This window comes from Chaetura pelagica, unplaced genomic scaffold (assembly GCF_000747805.2).
Source record: "Chaetura pelagica isolate M959 unplaced genomic scaffold, ChaPel_1.0 scaffold221, whole genome shotgun sequence".
Classification (NCBI taxonomy): Eukaryota; Metazoa; Chordata; class Aves; order Apodiformes; family Apodidae; genus Chaetura; species Chaetura pelagica.
Window position 1 is genome coordinate 9,861,130 of NW_009952533.1, and position 22,089 is coordinate 9,883,218.

The window sequence follows — 22,089 nt, forward strand, 5'->3', positions numbered from 1 at the left end:
CATCCACCCAAAGCTGTTGTGGGGACAGACATGACTAAGGAACAGCAGCATGAGGTGGGAGTCAAACGAAAATGTCTTGTGCGGAAGTGAGAGACTCAACAAATCTGATCACAGCGTATGCTGGAAGAAACTTTGCAATCCATGAAGTCATTCTGGTCCGTAATTAACTGAAAATTAATTACAGAATCCTGAAAAGAGCATAAACCAAAAATGGGCCAGCATACCTTCATAGTGCAATTGCTCACTCTGAATCTCGTCCAATAATTAAGTCTAGCATATGGCACTGGAGTTAAAAAAAAACCACAACAAAACAACAAACTATGATTCCCAAAAAAAGTTTTGGAGTCCTACTTGCTGAAGGGATATGTCTGTCTGCAGTGCACAAACACACTTTCTAGAAATTAGGAGGATGAATTAATGTGGTATTTGGCAACTTCAGCTTTGCAGAAATTACAGGTTGCAGATGCTTCTTATAAAATCAAAACAAAAATAGAGAAAAGAACATAATTAGGTAAATTATTTGCTGACTTGATGAATAATTTTCTGAAGATTATTAGAGGATATAAGAGCTTGGAAAACGCTCGTTTTTCAACAAATAAAGGAACGAGGCAAATAATAAAACTGCCACATTAATTTTGTTGAGCAAAGGTGCATTTTGAAAAGGTGTACTTTGTATTACTAGAATTAGACATATTTTTTAAAAGGTGTTTTAAAACATGGCATGCTTCCACAAATAAAAATATTTAAGTTTTTAGAAAAGAAATGTTATCATGCTGAGAAGCAGAAGATATTCCACCACAACAAACCTGTAACACTTTGACACAGTTAACAAAAGACAGAACATTTTAAAAATATTTATAAAGAATATAACAAAAAAACCCCAAACCAAAACCACAAAGGAAAAATATCAGTAGATTAATCAGAGATTGTGCAAAAATGTGCTTCAGGGAATATGGAAACTCTCTCCTTTCTTTTTGATTTACAGTTTTCACTACAGAGATTAATACCTTCAGTAACATTATGAAGACAATCACAAACTTTCACATTACAAAATTTACTTTATAAACCCTTTGAGAAACCAGGAGGAGCTGGGGTGGCAGCCTGCAGGTGGGGAAAGTCAGACATACAGACACAGGACCTTGTTCCCTAAGGCCGTTTCTAGATCAACGGGAGGGTTTTTTTCTGTGAGCTTGTTTGATTTGTTTTTGTGGGCTTTGTTGGTTGGTGGTGGTGGTTTTTTGGTATTTGGTTTGTGGTTTTTTGTTTTAATGAGAGGATAAAACCTAATTTCTACATACAAGTGGAAAATAAATGTCCATATGGCTTCAGCAACTAGCATACATTTCAGCCCTGAGTTATGCTTATGACCCTTTTCATATCACCTTACTCTGTTTCTCAAAAACAAAAAAAACAGGCATCTCTGATATAGTTTGGCCTTCATGTTTACCTTTGTCTCCATGTGGAGGGCAAGAGCTTAAATTAGATATACTGCCCAAAGAGCACAGCCCTGCACAGTGTGTCTCAGCTATAGAGAGTACGATGCTGCAAATCAAGACTTAAACTTAGCTGCACTTAGAAATTAATTTTCCTCCAGGTTTTTACTGATCACACTGTCTAAAAAAATACTTGCACATTTTGCCTATAAGTCTGAAGTAGAAACAAAAGTACATTTTTATTGGAGTAATATATATTCTTGGCAAAACTAGCCTGACCCCATGAAAATATAACCTATGATGTATCTTCATGATATCAACATACTCTACTCAAGCTAATTATGCTAAAATATTATTTAACACCAAACCTTGGAAATACATACGAAAATAAAACTACTGTTGTAAAATATGTGCTAGCATCTTGTAATTTCCATGTCCTTTCTCATTATGATCTCCACCATATAGAAAGACCCTGCAAAAGTGCACAGAAGTTTAAATAATTAAGTTTGAGATGCTGAGTTGCTCCTCCATAGATGTTCAATTCAAAGCTCACCATGGGAAGGAAGGCCCAAGCAGCAAATGGCGGTAAGCTACCAACATCTCCTGCTGGAGCTGGGCTCACTCAAAGGCTGAAAGGTCCTTTAGCATAATTCAGAAGCCCTTGGGAGCATCTAAACAGCCTCTGGGCTGCAAGCACATTACCTCTCTTTGATAGCCCTCCCCTCTGCCTTCAACCTTGGCTTTTCTCTCCTGGACCACACAGGAGGCACTGTATTGCATTGACAGCCAGAGCTGTTCCCTCACTATCTCATTCATTGCAGTGACAGAAGGACATTTTTATGCCATTTTAGCTCCTTTATGTGGCATAAAGGCATCACATCAGGAATGAGAATTTCACCTTAGTTTCTCTATGTGAAGAAAATCCCCGAAATAGCTAACTGCAAAGCTCAGCCGTAGGCCAGCTGTACACTGCAGAGGCAGACTTGGCCTTCTCAGTCATTAAATGCAGATCACTAATTACAGTTTCCAGCAGACTACCAAGCTCCAACACAAGGGAAGATTTTTCAATATGTTTCCCATTTACAGCATTCCAGCCAATATAGGAAAAAAAACCAATGGCCTCAAGCAAAGTTTACCCCTTCCCTTGACTTTTGCAGACAACGCTGTGTGAACATACCCTTTGAAACACACCAGGAAATGACAGTGATGAACTCAGGACATGGCAGACAAAGCATCACATGTTGCTGTTCAAAAGGTTATCAAGTAGGGTGGCAGCCCTTTATTTTGCTAGAGTGCTAAGCACACACGCCTGTCCTGGAACACAGACTTGCAGGAGCACTGCTGGAGCTGTGCAGGGCATGGAGGATGCCCTGCACCCTGCAGCAAAATTTCCAGCACTCCCGGGAGCTGGGCTTCCTGCTTCACACACATTTTCAGCACCTTTTTTTGGGAGGGAGGAGCTACCACCATGGAGCTCCCTTTACATCCAACAGAAGAGCTGCTCTGCTTCTCTTACTGGATTAAATAGAGCAGATCAATACCAAGGGAAAGCCCCAGCATGCCACAATACAGTCCCGCTTTTCTTTGAGAAGTAGAAATAAGGAGTGTAGGGTGCAATGCTACATCCCAAAATCAGTAAAGGGATTGAGAGAGGTCTTAACAGGGCTACTTCTACCCAATAAAGTAAGGAGTATGTTGCTTGAGAATTTCTGCTAGGAGGCAAGACAGAACATGAAGTTTGGAGGGTAGAAAAGAATACCAGACAGCAGACAAGAACCAGTATTTTTAATATAACCTATGAAAAACATGAAGCCAAATCTGACTGTACAACTAAACTAAGCTACTAGGAGAACAGGTCCAGGAGGATAAAAAGCAAATTGCAATACAGGAAACTATTAGGAGGAATTAATGCAATTATGTTATAATTTTATGCAACAGTGAAAAAACTCTCAAAGGGTCACTGTGCATCAGGAGAAGGATCTGCAGCAGTACATAAACCCCCATCACAGACAACATAATAAACCTAACAGTGGTGGAGAAAAGTGACCTGTAATACTTGTGATGGTTTGAAACAAGATGATCACTGAAGCACAGCCAGAACTGTGTAGATACCATAACTGAAGAATTAAACAATGGAAAAAAACCTAACAAAATTTTTACTATTATACTGTTCTCAAAATACTTTGGATAATAGCTAAGAAAATCCTTTGCCTTTTTTTTTTTTTTGGTATATGAATGATGAAGGAACATCATCAAGATTATTGCATATACAAACAGACATAGAAATAAATCAATATAAACATTCAATAAGCAATAAAAGAGAGTTGAGAGGTTTCAAAACATGTGACTTTGCTTCCATGATGGTCCAAAAAGTTTTCTGGTATTAAAGACAATGCTTGTCACCAATAAAAAGTACACAATACTTGAAGCCTTAACACTTTTAGCTACATGAGACTCTGCTAAAACGACTGTCATCACAGAACACCCACTTCTCTTTTTTCTGAGCCATAAAATACATATCTCCAAAACTTGATTTAGAATGACAATAGAGTTTATTAGCTATTAAGCACTTATTCAGGACAATGCCACCTTAAACTTTTCAGCTGATGCAGCTGCCAGAACTACAAAAAGGCTGCACATTTCCAATTTTTTCGACTAATCAAATTAAGAGACCAAAGTATTCATATTCTGCTTACCTCCTAAATTCATTCCAGCTTGCAGACATTTTTGTAATCGACAGGCTGGGCAGTTCTTCCTCCGAATCTTATCAATTATGCAGTCATTCCTTCCCGCACACAGGTAATTGTGCTGTCCTGAATAAAACAAAAACAAAGCACATTATTAGAGGATGTATTTACATAATTCCAGGTTTTTCTTCTCTGTTGATTTTCAGTTCTTACTAATGCAGACATTCCCAATCCCATCCTTTATCCTTCCCAATAATCTTAGTTCCTTGTCATGGGCCTTACTATGAGCATCTCTTCTGTTTAATTTGGGGAAGAGTTTTGTCATGTCACTCCCTGGAAAGATCTCATTACTTAGTTCAAAGCAGGGCTGGAACTCTTCTTTTTGTAAAAAAAACACAAACTATTGGTTTGAGCATTTTCAAATCTTACACATCACAGAGCAGCCTGACAGCTCTGTTTTAGTAGAAAACCAGAGGCCATTTTCATGTTAGAGAAGTTCAAAATCTAAAGAAGAAATGCAAAGGAGAGGCTCACTTCCCAATGTACTTCACTCCCTTCAGCCAGTTCATTGAGTGCTTGTTTTCTGATTTAATCAGTTACCTTCTATACAGCAGAAGGTTTCTGAAGGGCTTACCGTAAAAGGCTTAAATTACAACCATATTATTTCAGTCTGTAAAGCCCTACAGAAGCACTCCTGAGGAGAGACAGCAGGTATTTACCACACAACATTTAGCAGAAGGGAAATACATGGCAACCAAGGAAATAGGCTGACATTTAACAGCTTGGAGACTCAAAAGGCATTTTGCTTCGTGGGAGGAACACAGGTAGAGCAAACGGATGCAGTGTATCAGATGAGGGCACTGCTGCGTGGACTTTTCAAAGTAAGGTGCTTGAATTTGATGTGGAAGAATAAAGGAAGTCAGGAGGGATTGGTGCAGCATGACAGGAAAACCAAGAGAAAAAGATTATTTTAGCTGCCTCAATCCAGGGGTCGCACAGGGCAGTCTGAGGCAACCAGACCAAACTGTCTGCAGCAGATGTGACAAACAGCAATGCAAAAAGCTTCCAGAGGAAGGATGAAAGGAGAGAACACAACACGCAGAAGTACAATAGACTGTAAGTCAAACTGCAGGACTTGCCAGCATGCAAAGTTCAAGAAAACAGCCATGTGTAAAATACAACAGCGTGCTGTAGGCTTACACAGTGGGCACTGTAAGAACTGCTGAGCCTCAGGGACAGGCATTTTAGACATAAGTTAAGAAATCCATTACTCTATAAATTAAGCATAAGTTCATAACAAAGATGTCTGAAATGCAAGGCAGACATGTGGTGTGAGGCTGCACCTTGAATACTGTGTTCAGTTTTGTGCCTCCCACTACAAAAAACACACTCAAGTGCTGGAGCAAGTCCAGAGGAGGGCAATGAAGCTGGTGAAGGGTCTGGAGAACAAGTCTTATGACATCTAAGGGTTGTTTAGCCTGCAGAAAAGGAGGCTGAGGGGAGACCTTATTGCTCTCTACAACTACCTGAAAGGAGGGTGTAGTGAGGTAGAGTTAGGTTAATGGTTGGTAGAGTTAGGTTATGGTTGGACTCAATGATCTTAGAGGTCTTTTCCAACCAGACCGATTCTGTGATTCTGTGAAATCAGATTGCAAATATAGCCACACCAACCCAGAACTAAGCAGATTCCTAAGCACGTCATGAATGAAGCAGGCAAGATGTGCAGAAACCCAAGAGTTGTACAAATTCTTGTGGGAGTTTGTGGGACCTGGTCAGGCTGGATCGATAGACCTAGGCCAATTGTATGAGGTCCATAAAGTCAAGTGTTGAGTCCTAGATTTTGGTCACAGGAGACCTTGCTTCTGTTTTGAGCTCTTTCAGGAATTTGCTTTATAATTTCAGGTAAGTATTTTTCTCTCTCTGCATCTGATTTCTCTTTACCTGTACCCAATGCTACCTACTTAGACTGTGAGCTGAAGTTTGGGCTGTTTCTTGCATCTCTTCACTAAGCATCTCACACGAAGAAAACCAATCTTAATTAAGCAAAGTGTTACTGTAATATCACAAAGGAATCATCATTTAGATAATGCTTCAGATGTGTTTAAACAATAAGCACATGGGCAAATAATGAGTTTTCATTAAGGGACTTGACCTAGTGCTGAGGCACAGATGAAAAACAACAGAACCTGGCCAAAAAAAAATCATGAATATGAGCTCATGAAGTTACATGATGCATAAAATAAAATGAAATGGTAAAATATAGTCATTTGCACCACTATGTATCAGTTGGTCTTTAAGTAGGCTAGCTAAATAGCTAATCACAAAATGGAAACCTACTTATCACACAATGTTTAGCTTATGGTGTGATCTATATTAAACCCACATACACAAGAGAAAGTCAGTTTAATTTCTATTTACATTTTTGCTCTGTACTGACTTGAGCATGGAACCTAAAGCAGTATCACACAAATAGCATGAAAGCTAAACTAGAAAACAAAAGTGTTTAAACTAATTATATATAGTATAAGGATGGTTTATACGCACTTACAAATACAAGTGCATTATCTTTTTTTGAGTAGAGGGGAAAAAAGGTTATTTTCTGCTACTAATGCAAGCACGATTGCTCAGTGCTCATACAATATCCTTTGTACATCACAGAGTACTGCAATACCATTTTTAGGCTTCCACAGGCGGGTGCAAGCTATTAATATGACAAGTCAGCTCTAATGCTGCAAAATGAACCCCATTGCAGAATTACCCTGAAGGCAGTTTGCTCCACGAAATTGTACACCTGTTAAGTCAACATTGTTCACTACTGCTTTCAAAAGCTAATGGGTTTAATAAAAAGAGGTAAACATTTATGTACTCCAGCATAATTCTTAAATACTGTGGAAATGTTTACTTGATTCAGTCCCTGTCACACCGTGACTTCATAAGAAAAATTCCCACAATAGCCTAATGCTTCCGTAAGTCACCCTTCAAATAGTTTGAGCAGCCTGCAATTACTGCTTTCTGGCCTATGTACTCAAGACCAAGTAATTTCAAAAAATCGTAAGTCAGTAAAGGTTCATCGATTTTTGAATTGCACATCTCTGAATACTAAAGTATGGTACAAAAACTGCAAGTAGTTTTTCTAGCAAGCAAGGCAAACATCTTTCTAAAAAGAAAATGTTTTCATGTCAATTTTTTTTTAATTATAGAAAACAATATTGGATAACCAGTGTCATCTTAAAAGTTACATTAATGGAAGTAACTTGAAAAATCTTTTAAAAAAGAATGGATCAGCATTCAGGCAAACCCTTTATGTGAAGTATAACTATGAAATAATAATGAACAGCTTTTCACTTAAAAAGCTTACTATCTATGATTAAAAGAATTACTTCAGATTTTCAGGAAATCAAATACAGTAGATTTCAAATAAAACCAATTTTGTAAAATAGGTTAGCAAAGAAAAGACACTCATAATGAGGTAGCACCTTCCATTTGTGTAGCATGAGCCTCACTCATGCCTGTCAATTTCAGAATCAAAAGAAAAACCATCACATCTGAAATTCATGCAGCTCTCTCAAGACCTCTAGGGCTCTTCAAGATCTCAGTGAGGTGATGGAGACCTTCCTGAAAAGAGACTGAAGCTTTTGTGGTGCTAGATCTCCAACTCTTTCAAGACCTGTATCGAGCTGCTTGTGTAGTTTGTGTTTAATTTAATCCAGTTGCCCTTTTTATCCAGTTTAATCATCCACAAGTGGGCTGGAAAGTGACAGGGCAGGTATCGAATTCCCATCTCCCATGTGCTAAATGCATTAAGACGAAAGTAATTTTTACATATGCCACCATTAAGTGCACTTATACAAGCTAATTCCTGTTCCATCTAAAATACAGTTACAAAATATGCCAGGAAAGTTTCCTGTTCGAAATAAATAATTAATAGGTACTACAGAGTAACACACTAAGAAGAAACAGCTGTCCTATTCACAGAAGAGCTACAGGAATATTTGAGTTTGCACTTTCAAGGTTATTGTGTCACTACATACCACAGAATGACACATCCAAATGCAGGCACAAAAATACTTCAACGTTTCCAATTCTCTCACCTGTGAAAACTCTTTAATCCTCTGGTTTTATGGGCTTACAAAAGAAAACAAAAAGGAAGTACTAATGAAATTCAGTCTTCCCTCTTAATACATCTTCTTACACTAGCAAAATTCAGCAGTAAAGGAAGGGATAAAAAAGCTGTGCTTATTTGGCCTATGAATTACTGCCAAAATGAGGCTGCAGCAGAAGTTGGGCCTTTCCCTATTTTAAAGCTCCAGCACAATGACTGAGTCACTGGTCCCAAAAACTGAGTTGCTAAGATGAGCTTCACGTACATGAGCAGAGCACTGCTGCACTCTTTAAGGGACTACAATACTTCCAGACATGTAAGGCTGCAACAGGAAGGGAAAAACAGAAAATTACAAGAATTTCTAAGATATTCCACAATTTTAACTTCCTCCTAAAAAATATTCCCCCCCCAGTTTTTCAAAGTCAGGAACGGCAAATCATTAATGAGTCTTCCACATCTATGTTCTCTTGTTAAAACAGACACTAATATGATCAAACATTTTTTAAAAGGGTAAAAAAAAAGGTATAATGCCGGATGGGGATCCAAAGACTCTTTAATTCAAGCCCACTCATGGAAGTATGGTAAGACTAGCTTAATAGTTCAGGCAGGTTGTCGGTTTGGGTTTTTTCCCCCTTTCTCTAAATTAGTCTTAAAACCTTCTGAGGAAAGATATGCTGCAATTCCCCTACAAGCCATGTGATCAGGCTAGTGATTAGCTAGCCTTGAAGCTGTGTTTTTTCCCTTTGCATTTAACCTTAATGGGAATATTCTGCAACTGAAAGAGATGCTAGCACTTCCTCTAAGACATGCAGAGTAATAGATCGCAACCTTATTACAACAATCTCATACCTATCGAAAGATTTATGTTACCCATCTCTTTGCTAGACTAAACAAATCCAGTTATCTCAATCCTACCTCACAGGTCGTGTTTCTGAAATCTGTCACCATTCCTCTCACTCTCCTCCAGCTTCCTTCATAAAACAGAGTGCTCAAAACCAGGGACATTTATCTTGCTGAATTTCACCATCGCTAAACCAAATAAAATTGTTACTTCCTGCATCTTGCAAACAACAGCCCTGCAAATGCAATCCTGGACCAGATCTGGCTTTTGGCAATAGTGTCAGGTTGTTGACTCATGCTTTCTTGCATGCCACTAACACCCAGCTCCTCTTCGGTGGCAGTGCTGCCTTCCACACATTCTTTCTCACTTTTACCTAGGCAGCCAACTCTCGTTTTTCCCCTCTGCTAGAGCTACATACCCACCACAGCCTCCCCTGGGAAAGGGTAAGGGAAAAGTCCAAAAGCCACTGCAGATACAACATATGAAACCAGAGTGTGCTTTAGGTCCCAAGACATAGACGTGATTGAGGAAGCCTCGCAAAAGGATGGTTAAGCGAAAAAACAAGAGGGGCAGCTAAGGACCAAACAAAGCAGTAGTTTGAACAAACCCTCAACTTTTAAAATAGAGTCTCACTGAAGCACATCAACATGCACATAAAATGTCCATGCTTTCCTTCCTTCTCTACAATGAAAATTAATGCTTTGACTAACAAAATTGCAGGCAAAGCTGTCTTCTTGCAGGCTACCAGAACAGCCAAGTCTTCTTCCAGATTTTGAGAGTGGAGCTGGAAGCCACCTCCAGCCATGCCTTGCAGATCTGCATATTTGAACTAGGATCCCTTTTGCAGCTTCTGGGCTGAAATAAGGACTTAGACATCTCCTTATTTCCCAAGAGGGAAGATAATCGCCACAATAACAATGGTACATGTGAAAGCCTTACAACTTGGAGTAGCTATCGGCACCTGCTCAATCAGGTGTGTGTAGGTGTTGAGCATTATTACGTGGACATTCTTAGTGCAGGTAACTCCTCTAAAGATCCTCCTGCTGCCCCTATCAGGATTTACCAGCATAACCATCCATTTTACTTAAGCTCCTCCTGATAACAGTAGTGAATGAGGGAGAGAAAAAATTCTGGCTGTAATTCTACACTAAGTTTCTTTCAATTCCATAAATGTTATTTACCACTCCACTCCCTCCCTTCCCTTTACCCATCAGCCCGTCAGACTGCATGAGCCCAGCCCCTGCAATCCGTCTGACCTGAGCTACACACAAAGAAAACATATTGCAGAAATTCATCAGGATTTTCTAAGGAAGGCCTCTCACCTTGAAAATACCTAGTCAGCAAACAGAACTTAACACTGGGTTTTTCTGCCTTCTGGTATAGCCCTAAGGAAGGGCTTTGCCTCCTACAGCAAGAAATCACATAATCTGCAAATCCTAACCTCTCGTTTGTGCTCACTGAGCTATGTGACATGTTCCTTTCATCCAGCTCCGAAACCTGCACTGGTTTTTTGAAATGGCTGTTATCTCTGTAATCCATATAAGCTTTTTTAATTAATAAAACCAAACTATTTCTATCTTTTAATGGCCAGTATATAAATAAAACTACTGCTAAGACTTGTCACAATGATTTTACACATACAGAGAAGGATCTTCTGTTTGACAGGAGTTGTATCACTGTATCAAGAAACAAAATGCTTGTACCTGAGCTTTTTATTTTACCATCTGCAGGAGATAGGTATTCTCAAATAAATCAGCACGATAAGAATGATGACAAATCTCTTTCCAAATTTCAGTTTTCACAGAGCCTCTATTTCTTGCACTTAAAAAAAAAAAAAAAAGGGAAAATGCCTGCTCTTCAGTGGAAATCAGAACTGTGTTTTCATTTAAAAGGTCCATTTGTTACACAGTTGAGGGCTGCTTTTTTTTTTTTATTTTTTTTTTTTTTAGCAGTTGACAACTGCCCAGCAACAGCAGCCTATGTTTGCAGTCACTATTTTAGGCTACATCACATGTCAATTACATAACCTTGTTTTACTGCTCTTGAACTGGTTCGAACAACCTGGGAAACAGATTAGGGCAGTCCCTCCCAGCCGGCCATCATCCACAGGCAGCCGGCAGGACCCGTCCCCCTGCTGCAGCTCCAAAGGCTGCAGCCACAGCAAGTACCTCTCTCCATAACTAGTTACTTATTGCTAGACCCACCTGAGACATTTGATAATTAACTTCCTCAGCTCTGTTAAAACCAGTCCAGTCTGAACACAGTAAACTAATAAACTTGCTTCCTCACCCTGAGATTTGTGTGTAATGCAGAATAAGCTTATAAATGCCAGAGACAAGGTACAGAACTTAGATATTAATTCTGCCCCTTCATTTTACAATGCAAACGCTTGGGGTTTGCATTTTAGATCTAAAATCTCAGTGTTTCCCAAAATTCAGTCTGACTTTAGGGTTTGATCTCCCTTATTACTCCATACCTTTAATAATTTGATCATATTATTCCCAGACAATATGGTTTTCAGCTGCAGACAAAGGCTGTATCTGCCAATCACTCAAGAGGACAATAGTAATCTATTATTAACATTATTACAGAGTGTGCTTATAGCATAGGTATGGTCTAAATCCTTCTCTGATGCAAGAATTTAGAGTCTTCCCTCCTTTATGATAAATTAGATAAATTTGTTTTGATTCCGACAAATTATTCACCACATCTAGGATATTTCCTGCTTGCTTCTCATTCTCAACTACCTTCTGCTAATTAATTCTAGATCAAAAGACATATTTCAGTTTCTTTACCTTTTTATATTACTGGATTAATTTTTCTCCAATTTTTATTATATTTTTTAAGAATCCTTGCTTTCATACTCCCCCCTCCTTCTTTTTGTTTCCTTCAATAGAATTTATTTTCTAACCTTTACCTACTGTTACTTTCAGTCTTTCACCACTCTCCTGTTCCACAGCTCTCCCTTCAGTCTTCTCATTTAGCTTCTAAATATATTAGTTCCTCCAGTCAGTAACTGGTGATTTCATAGGGCACATTTACACTCTCATCAAAGGTATAGCTACAGCTCATTTAATGTCATAGATTCCATGCAAAGTATATTAAAACTACCCAGGACATGGATAAAAGCATAGTCTAAAGAGCATCATTCTCTGCAGTATCTACAAAACCCAGCTAGGGCTCATTTTAAAAAGTACAAGCACATCAGCTAGTGCTCAAATAGTGAGAATAATCTATGAACTTCTACAACACAGTGTTTTTTCTAAATATTTAATGTGCTTGAAACGTGTTTAATTGCAATCTAATTCTAACATGTTATAATTAAACTGTTGACAAAAAGCATTCTCAAATCCAGCTTGTTGGCCTGTGATCACCCAATCTTCTTCCTCTTTCTAATATGAAATACACTACTGATTCTTACTCAATATCCTCAAGAAAGAGCTGCAGGTTGTCCTTAGGCAGTGATTACATCATGAACAATGACTTAACGCTCTGTGCATTAACCACCACACTTGTTTCCTCCAGAAAGCCAAAGTTTTAAAGCACAAAAGAACTACCAGCAACTGCTTCCTTCAATGGTGACTACAAAATTGATGCCCTCTATTTCTGAGTGGAGCAGGGAGGGCTACGTCCCCTGACGCTTTTTATGTGAAAGTCTTCAAATTGCCGTACTGTTATGCACTCTCTATGCACATCTAGGAGCATGGACTCCAATGCTCTGCCAATTTTGACACAGAGACTGTCTCCAGGAAACTTGCTTTGACACTGATCTGAGACCAGGTTAACAAAAACACTTGGTACAGTCTGGTGATGCTGGCAAAGGATACGAGAAGTTATAAAAATGGTTCTCACTCACTATTTTAAGCAGACTGAAAGGGCAAGGATGAGAGGGATAAAGGAGAGATAGGAAATTTGGCAAGGGAGCACAGGATGTAGCCCAGAAGAGGCTACTATTTTCTGCAGGAGAAACCATCCAGCACAACAGTGAGACAAATAAGAAAATAACACAAGTATCTCATATTTGAGACACGTGTGCACATTTTCTTCTGCCATGCTTAAAACATGCCACAGAACATTGAAAGTCTCTCCAACTTGTGCCTTTTGCTCCAGTCATCCCATTATCCAGAGGGACTGAGCCACCAACACAAGATATGCCCCAAACTGGTATTGAAACCACCCCCAGGTCTCCCACTGCCATCTTCACAAAAGAGTCAGAGTACCAACCAGCCACACCAACACAACAGCCAGTTCAAAGAGGACACCTGGGGCCTCCTCAAATCAGAGGACCTAAGAAAGAATTTGGTTCATTATGCTGGAAGTCTAAACATGGCCATTTGACTGATTATGCAGTAATTCCCTTTTCACGTGGTCAAAGAAATGCTGAATGATACCAGATGGCACAGAATAAAAAGAAGAAACGTATCTGATCTTTGTAAAGCATTTCCAGTTCAGTGAAATCACACAGCACTGGAAGTCTGTTTAGGAGGAAAACCACAGAACAATATCTACAGACACCAAAATAATCTTGTTATTGAGCTAAATAATTTCATTTCTGCTTTGAAATTAGTTTTCAGTTTAATTGCTTTTGATTTTATATTATAATTGATACAGTAATACAAGTGAGAAACAGAACTTTCTAGGATGTTGCCTTGATAAAATCACATATCTAATATTTTACAGCATTTTCACAGCAAGTTTCCAAATTTTTATTTTTGTTTCAATTTTAACAGAAAACTAATTTTGAAGTCTCTATATGTTGTTCTCTGCAGAGATGATAGGTGTACAAGAGATTGTTTGGATCAGGATTAGGAGCAAGGCCACCAAAGCTGATATTGCTGTGAGAGACTGCTACAGACCTCCCAACTAGTGAGGTAGATGAACTTTTCTATAAATACCCAGGCGAAATCTCACAGTTATTTGCCCTATTCTTTTGGGGGGACTTCAACTTCCCTGATGTCTGCTGGAACTACAACATGGCAGAAAGAGAACAGTCCTGGAGGTTCCTAGAACATGTCGAAGATAACTTCCTTACACAGGTGGTGCGTGAATCAACCAGGCAAAGTGCCCTGCCAAACCTGCTCTTTGTGAACAGGGAAGGGCTGGTAGGAGATGTGACGGTTAGAGGCCATCTTGGGCACAGCAACCACAAATTGTTAAAGTTCTTAAAGACGCCAGCAGTGGCACAGCAAAACCGCCACCCTAGATTTCTGAAGGGCAAACTTTAACCTGTTCAGTAGTCTGATTGCCAGAATCCCTTGGGAATTGGTTCTCTTCAAGGAGGAAGTCCTGAAGGCACAGGAGCAGGCCATCCCCATGTGCTCTAATGTGAGTTGGCAGCATGAGGTGATTAAAGACTTTTTTGCCTCACAGCACCTAGTCACGAGTGGTGTTGCCCAGGGCTCAGTGCTGGGGCCTCTCCTGTTCAACATCTTTACTGATGATCTGGATGTGGGAGTAGACTACACCCCTCAGTAGATTCGCAGATGACACTAAGTTGGGTGAGAGTGTTGATCTGCTGGAGGCTGGGGAGACTCTGCAGAAGGATCTGGACACGCTTGATTGATGGGCCAAGACCAACTTTATGAGTTTCAATACGGCCAAATGTTGGGTACTGCATTTTGACCACAACCCCTAGCAGTGCTACAGGCTTGGGGAGGAGTGGCTGGAGAGCTGCCCAGCAGAGAGGGACCTGGGGGTGTTAACTGACAGCCAGCTGAACATTAGCCAGCAGTGTGACCAGGTGGCAAAGGATGCCAACACCATCCTGGCCTGCATCAAGAATAGTGTGACCAGCAGGACCAGGGAGGTGATCCTGCCCCTCTACTCGGCTTTGGAGTGGCAGCACCTTGTGTACTGTGTGTAGTTTTGGGCACGGCAGTATAGGAAGGACATCAACTTGCTGGAGAGGGTGCAGAGAAGGGTAACTACAACTACCTGGAAGGAGGTTCTAGTGAGGTGGGTGATGGCCTCTTCTCCCTAGTGACTAGTGATAGGACAAGAGGAAATGGGGTCAAGTTGCACCAGGGGAAGTTCAGATTGGATATTAGAAAAAAATTATTCAGAGAAAGAGTCGTGAGGCATTGGAACAGGCTGCCCAGAGAGGTGGTGGAGGCACTTGTCCTTGGAGGGGTTAAAAAAAGAGGGGGACGTGGTGTTTTGAGAGATGGTTTAGTGGTTAGAGGTTGATGATCTTGAAGGTCTTTTCCAACCTTGATGATTCTAAGATTCTGTGTTGAATACACGATGCCTACTTCTGCTTTCCCATGCTAAAAATCTGACAAGGCATTCTTGATGTACTTCAAATTTCAATGCACTTTAGTGGAAAATGTCAATGTACAAGAAATGGTCTAGGAGATCTGGAGAGACTTTTAAAATAAGCATAATGAAAAAATTTTTAACTGCACTGAAATGCCCTTCCACGTTTTCTGATAAAAGTGGTCAATTACACTTGCTACATTTACATACTGCTTTACAATTAGCTCACTGCTACAACTGGGTTTCAGGAAGTACAGAGTGTAAAATAAGATTTGTGTGAAATATCAAGTTCATTTAAGGGAATGTATGAGCAAGGGGGGGGGGGATTCTAGAGTATGGAGCATGGATTGGTGATACAAGGATTTCTAGTTGATTGCAAGGCTCCCTAAGCCATGTTCCTTCTGTGAATACTCTACTGAAAATATTCAGCTCTAAAAAAATATTTATATTTGCAAGCATATATGAGGCTCCCACCTGTTACACTATTCACTATTTTAAACGGCTTAATTTGCCCCACTACCCTACTGATCGGTTCACGCATATATCAAACTGCAGTAATCATATGGAACACACAAACTAACAGAGAAGTTTGATTCTTGTAAGACAGACAGAAACATCAAGGTATCCAGCATTAAATCTGTGTTTTGCATCTTAATTTTATAATTTGCAATTCCAGGCCGACTCCTTCAATGAGATGCATCCTATTTATATAACATATTACTGGAAAAATGGGTAGTTTGTTTCACAAACTAGAACTTTTTCCAACTCTTTATCTCAGTGAAAGTGTTTTGTGAACTGTTTTTTTTTTTTCTTTTAAAGTAGCTACCTTTCAGTTTTTGCAAATATTTTGATGTTTAAGTATGCTATGTTCTTGTATTTAGCATGCTCAGCAGATCATACATTTTATTCTGTGTGAATGACACATTCTCTTCAAAGCATATTTTTCTCTTGCATTTTTTATGTACAGTTTACTACAGCTCAGATTGGAAATATGCTAAATTTATAATAATGAATATTATTATGAATAATAGTAACAATATTTTAAATTGTCAGCACATACACTGACAAATCTTCTTTGGTACTCTGGTCAGTAATAACTTCATTTTAAAGGCTGAAAGCAATACAACAAAAAGAGGCTTTTAGCAGAATCTCTTGAGACCCCCAATACAGAAATGTTGAACAAAGTAATATAAGATGTTCACCAAAGTGAACTTAATTTTCTCCATTTGTTTGATGGCTTTTAAAAAAGGAGTCTATTTTACCCTTTGAAATTTGTTCATGTTTGCCTCTTCACTTTCTTTGTTTTTCTCCCTATTTACTTATTTTTATCTGGAACCTCAGTTCTCTCTTACTCCAAGTAAATCTGAAGAAACAGTCCCAGAAGAAAGAGGATGAAGAAACAGCAGAAGATTTTATTATTATAATGACATTTCACAGTACATTTACTGTTAAAATACAACAAAAGAGAAAGTGTAAATTCAGTAGCAGAAAGGATATTACAGCAATTGCAATCACTATTTTCATATTTAAAGGGATGAGTGGGTCTTTCCAAGAATGCCTCTGAAGTGGGTGCAGAATTTCCAGGCTGCCGAGCTAGTGACAGCTATTGTGCAGGGTGCTGGATCCACGCCTTCATTACCACACCTTTTCACTCGGAACTGCAATTTGCTTTGTCACAGACATAAATGGTAATCTTTCACACTGGAATCACCCTAGGTTTTGACCAAATAAATCCACAGGTGATGTGCCTATCCAGCTTTAACACCTATACAGTCACCACTAGGAGTTAAAAGAAAGTCAGCTTCAAAGCATACCAATTTTTTCAGACACATAACTGTGAGATCCTGAAAAGATCAGCCTTCCCGTCATTATAAGGGAATGTATATTTTGGTAAAGAAAAACATATCAGATTTCCACTCAAATGATGGTGTCCGCTGAAAACAAAACTGAAAAAAAAAAAGAGACATAGGACAATGGAAAAAAATAATCTCAGGGCATAAAGACATCACCACGGCATAAACCAAATTATTCTACTCTACTTTCAAAGATCAATCTTCCTGTTTGACAGAAAGCAATTGCTGTTTCAACATTTGTTTTGCTCAGTAAAAACTAAAGACCAATTACTACATAATTTGTATCTAGAATTCATCCACGGATTAAGGCAGTTGCTCCATCTTAATATGTATCCTCACCCCTTGCATTCAATACATTATTCAGTACATTTAAGAAAATAAAGAAGTCCTCAGCCTATTCACATTTAACTTCACAAGTTCTTGTGTTGAGGTTTGAACACAGATTTTTCACAGTTCTAATTCAATTTTCAGCATTAAAATTCCAGTAGCACTAAGCAGACTGAATTAGTTTTAGTTTCCTGCAAGTAGCCATTTAATACAATTTCACGTGAACTGAAATCTCATTGTTTACAAGAAGCGTATGAATGGCATGAAAATCCTTTGGGTTAACCTTCATAAAATACAGCAATTTTCTTGTTGAAATGACAGAAGTTAGACATTGCCAAAGCCCAAACTCTTCAACAACAGCTAGCAGATCTAAAGCTTGCAAGAGAGGTCAGTGAAGCAAATGGGTGACTGTGGGTGAGGATCACTTAGTGTAAAGCCATCGTACAAGCTTAATCTCCATCTCCCGTAGTTGACAAAGTATTTTTGCATTCCGCAAATGGTGGGTTTCACTGCTGACACCAAACCCAATTGTTTTATCTTTGAAAAGTGATAGTGATTAGAGGCAAAATTCCACTTGTCTGAAATCTGTTCTGTAAGTAAAAGCTATCAAATTTGAATTAAGAGAATTCAAATTTTAAAAAGGTCAGTAACATAAAAATCTGATCTGCTTTCTATTTTTGCCAGATTTCAGTGTGATGTAGTGCAACCTAAACTATAATTATGAGAGAACAATCCAGTCCTATGCTTTCCATAATACATCCTGAATTTCTAGCTCTGTTTTGCCATCTTCAGAAGTAACTTTGAAACTGCCAGGCACCAGCATTAAAAGCCTCCCTGAAAAGGTACACTCGTGTCTGAAAACACACAAAGAAAAGATCTAAATGAAAATTAAAAGCAGATGCACTTTACGTACTAAAAGGTTTTTCCACTTTGATAAGTGGATTATAATGAAGTGTGGCACCATGTTTCATTCAATTTATTAATCCAGTCCCACTTATTTACACTCTGAAGCAGCATAATGATTTCAAAATTGGAGCACAGCCCAAACTCACATGCACAAATAATAAAAAAGTTCATGTGGAAAGACTGTTGGGTTTCAGCAGTTTTCCAAAGAGGCAGACTGACTTTTAGTTAACCAGAAGACAAAGCGAAAGGAGGTATAACAAAGATGAAGTGCAAAAGACAACTAATTTTTGAAAAGGAAAAGATGCTATGAGAAAAGATAACTGGAGCCTGACTTGCCCTGCCATTACAGCCCCTCTAAACCTGGAGAAGCTGGTACAAAAAACCTTTCTATGCTAGTGCTGATGTAACCAGGGAAACTCCTTTTTTCCCAGATGGCATCTATGCCCTGGTGTTGAGTTTACTCATTAGCTACATAACTCAGCAAAAAAAAGTGCTAAGAGAATAAAACTCAAAATTCTGTAGAAACACAGAAAGCATGAATTTCAGAAAGACAAAGAAAGGCTGGAGAACAGAACGCATAGGTCACAGTGGGCAGAGCATATGACCAGATGATGCTTCCACAAGGCTTCTCCTCTCTGTGAAAAGGGCACATCATCATCCCCAAGGGCTTTCTTGGACTGCTTGAAGGTTCACACTCTCTCCTGCAGTAGCATTTTTGGCAAGGCAAAACTGAAACTAGTCCAAGAATACAAAGCCATTTATACCTGTACAAAGCAAGAAGACCCTGCAGGATAGAAATGACAGTGATTTACCTGTATTACTCAAGTTAAGATGTCTGTACCAAAAAAAAAAAAAAAAAGGAAAATCAGGCTGTAAGTCTAAAATAAATAAATAAATAAATTGCTATTTCTTTGCGGAGAAACATAGTGCTGGTCTGCTGTTCCATTCTGGGCACTGCACAGCATACTCCTGCACCTAGAAATGTCTTTACAAGGTAATGGTCCCTGAAGATGCTGAACCACCCAGAAGATCAGGAAGACTTATTTTAAAGGGTAAAGTACATAGATATTAAAATACTGTTGGAGATGCATGCATTCAGGAAGTTTACTTTATTTATTCAGTAATGCACAATGCCTAGTTCATTTTATCCACTACATTTCTCATCCTTTCTGTCCTTCTATTCCTTACCTGAAAGAAAACCTGCTTATTCAATAATTGAGACATCTAGAATCCAATTAATTGTTATTATTTGACAAGATTTACTTGATGAGAAGACCCTATACCAATTCTGCCACTAAGAATTCCTACTGCAAATTCCTACTGAGGGTGAGCCACTGCATATGCTGACAGTTTATCACACTGGGAAGAGTATCAGAAGGTCTACTGCTCATTTTGATCTTTTCATTGGAAGTAGGAAGAAAGAAGGAGGAGTTATCAGCATAAGTCTGAAGAGAAAAATCGTATAAAAGGGTGTAGAGGAATTGGAAGCAAAGACAGGAAACAAGTAATAAAGCTGCAGTTGGAAGAACACTACTGCATGTACCAAGGGAGTAATCCAAACCAAAGAGTTAACAACAAAGCAAAATAACAAAGCAGAATTTGGAAAGCATCAACCTTGAAAGACATCTAGGAATAAGAGGAGAACTGGGATAGAAGTAGCAATGCAGCTAAGCGCCAGTAACACCTCTGGCTCTTTCTGTAGGAGCATTACACCGCAGAGCAGGCTGGCATGGCAGTGCTCTCTTTATGCATTTCTTTTGCAGCCCCACCTGGAATACTGTATGCAGTTCAGGCACTTCATTACTGGAAGATATAAACAAACTGGAGGAAGTCCAGAGAAGTGGAACGGAAATGATTAGAAGCCGGAGGGAGTGATTTACCAAGAAAATTTAAAGTAGCCCTTTACCCGCCTGTAACTTCTCTGATAATTAGAGACGGGAAATGATAACAGCCTAGTTCAAGTCTCCAGTCACGTGTCTTAAGCCCTTTTGCCTTGGGCACTGAAGCATGTGCCTGGTTTTAAGAATAAAGAGTACACAAAAATTTTTGACCTGATGAAGAGAATAAGATTAAGTAAGGAAAAATTTAGGCTACATACCAATGAAATCCTCCCAGGAATGAATTATGACTAAATGAGCTACCATAAAAAATGGAGATTGTATGGCTTGAAATTTCACATTCTATTGCTGATACTGGAAAGAGTTATTTTCATCTAACGTTTATTTTCTGAGACATAACAGGACTATTCAAAATAAAGTGTTATCCATGCGCACAAGTCTGTGCTGTCTTCGCTACAAACATACAGCACCAAGTTATCCTTCCCAGGTAGAGAGACCTGACTAAACAAACATTTTTACCCCAGACTGTGTAAGCCAGGTGGAACGGTTATGAAAAGTGACAAATTATATCCCAGCAGGAACATAACTGGGTTCTTCTAGCTCCTCACACACTGACATTCCTGGGAACTGATTTTTAGGAAGGCAGCATTTTATATTACTGTTGAGCTGTCAGCAGGGCTCTACTGAAAGACACTTTAAAAGTCATGTAGATGCTGCCAGAGTCTGATCTAGGGAACAGGAACCATTCACACAGGGTTCACATGCAATCTGGGGTGGGGAGTGAAGGCAAACAACCAACAACTCAACAAAAAAAAAAAAAAAAAAAAAAAAAAAAAAAAAAAAAGCCCAGCTGCAGGCAGCCTGCAAACAAGCCTGCTGGGATGCTGCTTGCCATATAATCCCCAAGCAACATTCCAGGCCAACAACCATGTTTGGGCATGTAGGATTCCAGAGCCCCTCAACTGATAGGTGAGGCCTCCCAGAAATGTTATCTTAAAGGTGCCTCCACAACAACCCTCTTCACCTTGCTTGTGCTTAAAATTACTCCTTGATGCTCCAAATAAGCAAAATTCATAGTTCCACCAGAGAAATACCTTGGACAGGTTTTTGCTCATGAAGGGGGAGAAAAAAAACCACAACAAAACAAAAAAAACGGGGGGAGGAGACCTGGAACAAGACAGAAATCTGCAGTGTTTACTGGAAAGTCAGCATTTATTACTCAAATTGTGCTGGATATGCATATCTGAATAGCATGCTAGCCTAGGCTTTTGTTTCTGCAAGTAATGGAAACTTTGTTACAATTTCTGCAATATTTTATAATTCAACATTTACCTGCAGCCTACATTTAGATTTATGAGAATGAGATAATAACTGGCACAAAGTCAACAGGTCTCAGCTTCAGTGCATCAGTGCCTCGATTTTATATTACAATTTTTTATGGACTTTCTGCAGTACAGTTTTAAAGGTTTGGCAGAAGGTAAAATGACTGCATGGTTGATCATTCCTTTCACTACTTCCAAGGTGGTATCTACAAGCCTGAGTGTCCTACTCTAGGGACTTTTTTCCTCTTTATTTGTATAGTATATAACAAAATGAATCTGCAAATTGGATGAAATCTGTCAAAAAACAGATTCTCCTCCTTTGATCTTGTAGGACTACATACAGTTAAGGTTGCCTGACACTTCTCATTTTAAGACCTCATTTTCTATTGCTTATAACTTTACCACATTCGCAGTTAGGGCTTAAATTTTGCTTGCTGGATTTCTGCCTCAGGCTGAATTTTATTTTGTGAGTGTAAGAATGTATCAGCTAGAAGTATGAAGCTTAGTGCAAAAGTAAGTTTGTGT

General features: G+C 39.0%; 1 protein-coding gene across 2 annotated transcripts in view; it reads right to left on the bottom strand.

The window, feature by feature from the left end:
• NR3C2 (nuclear receptor subfamily 3, group C, member 2) overlaps positions 1-22,089 on the bottom strand; it is a 210,303-nt gene that overhangs the window by 55,795 nt on the left and 132,419 nt on the right. For both annotated transcript variants that reach the window (XM_010008944.1, XM_010008945.1), the window contains exon 3: positions 4,130-4,246. In XM_010008944.1, coding sequence (XP_010007246.1) covers positions 4,130-4,246 — 117 coding nt within the window. The remainder of the gene's footprint in view (positions 1-4,129; positions 4,247-22,089) is intronic.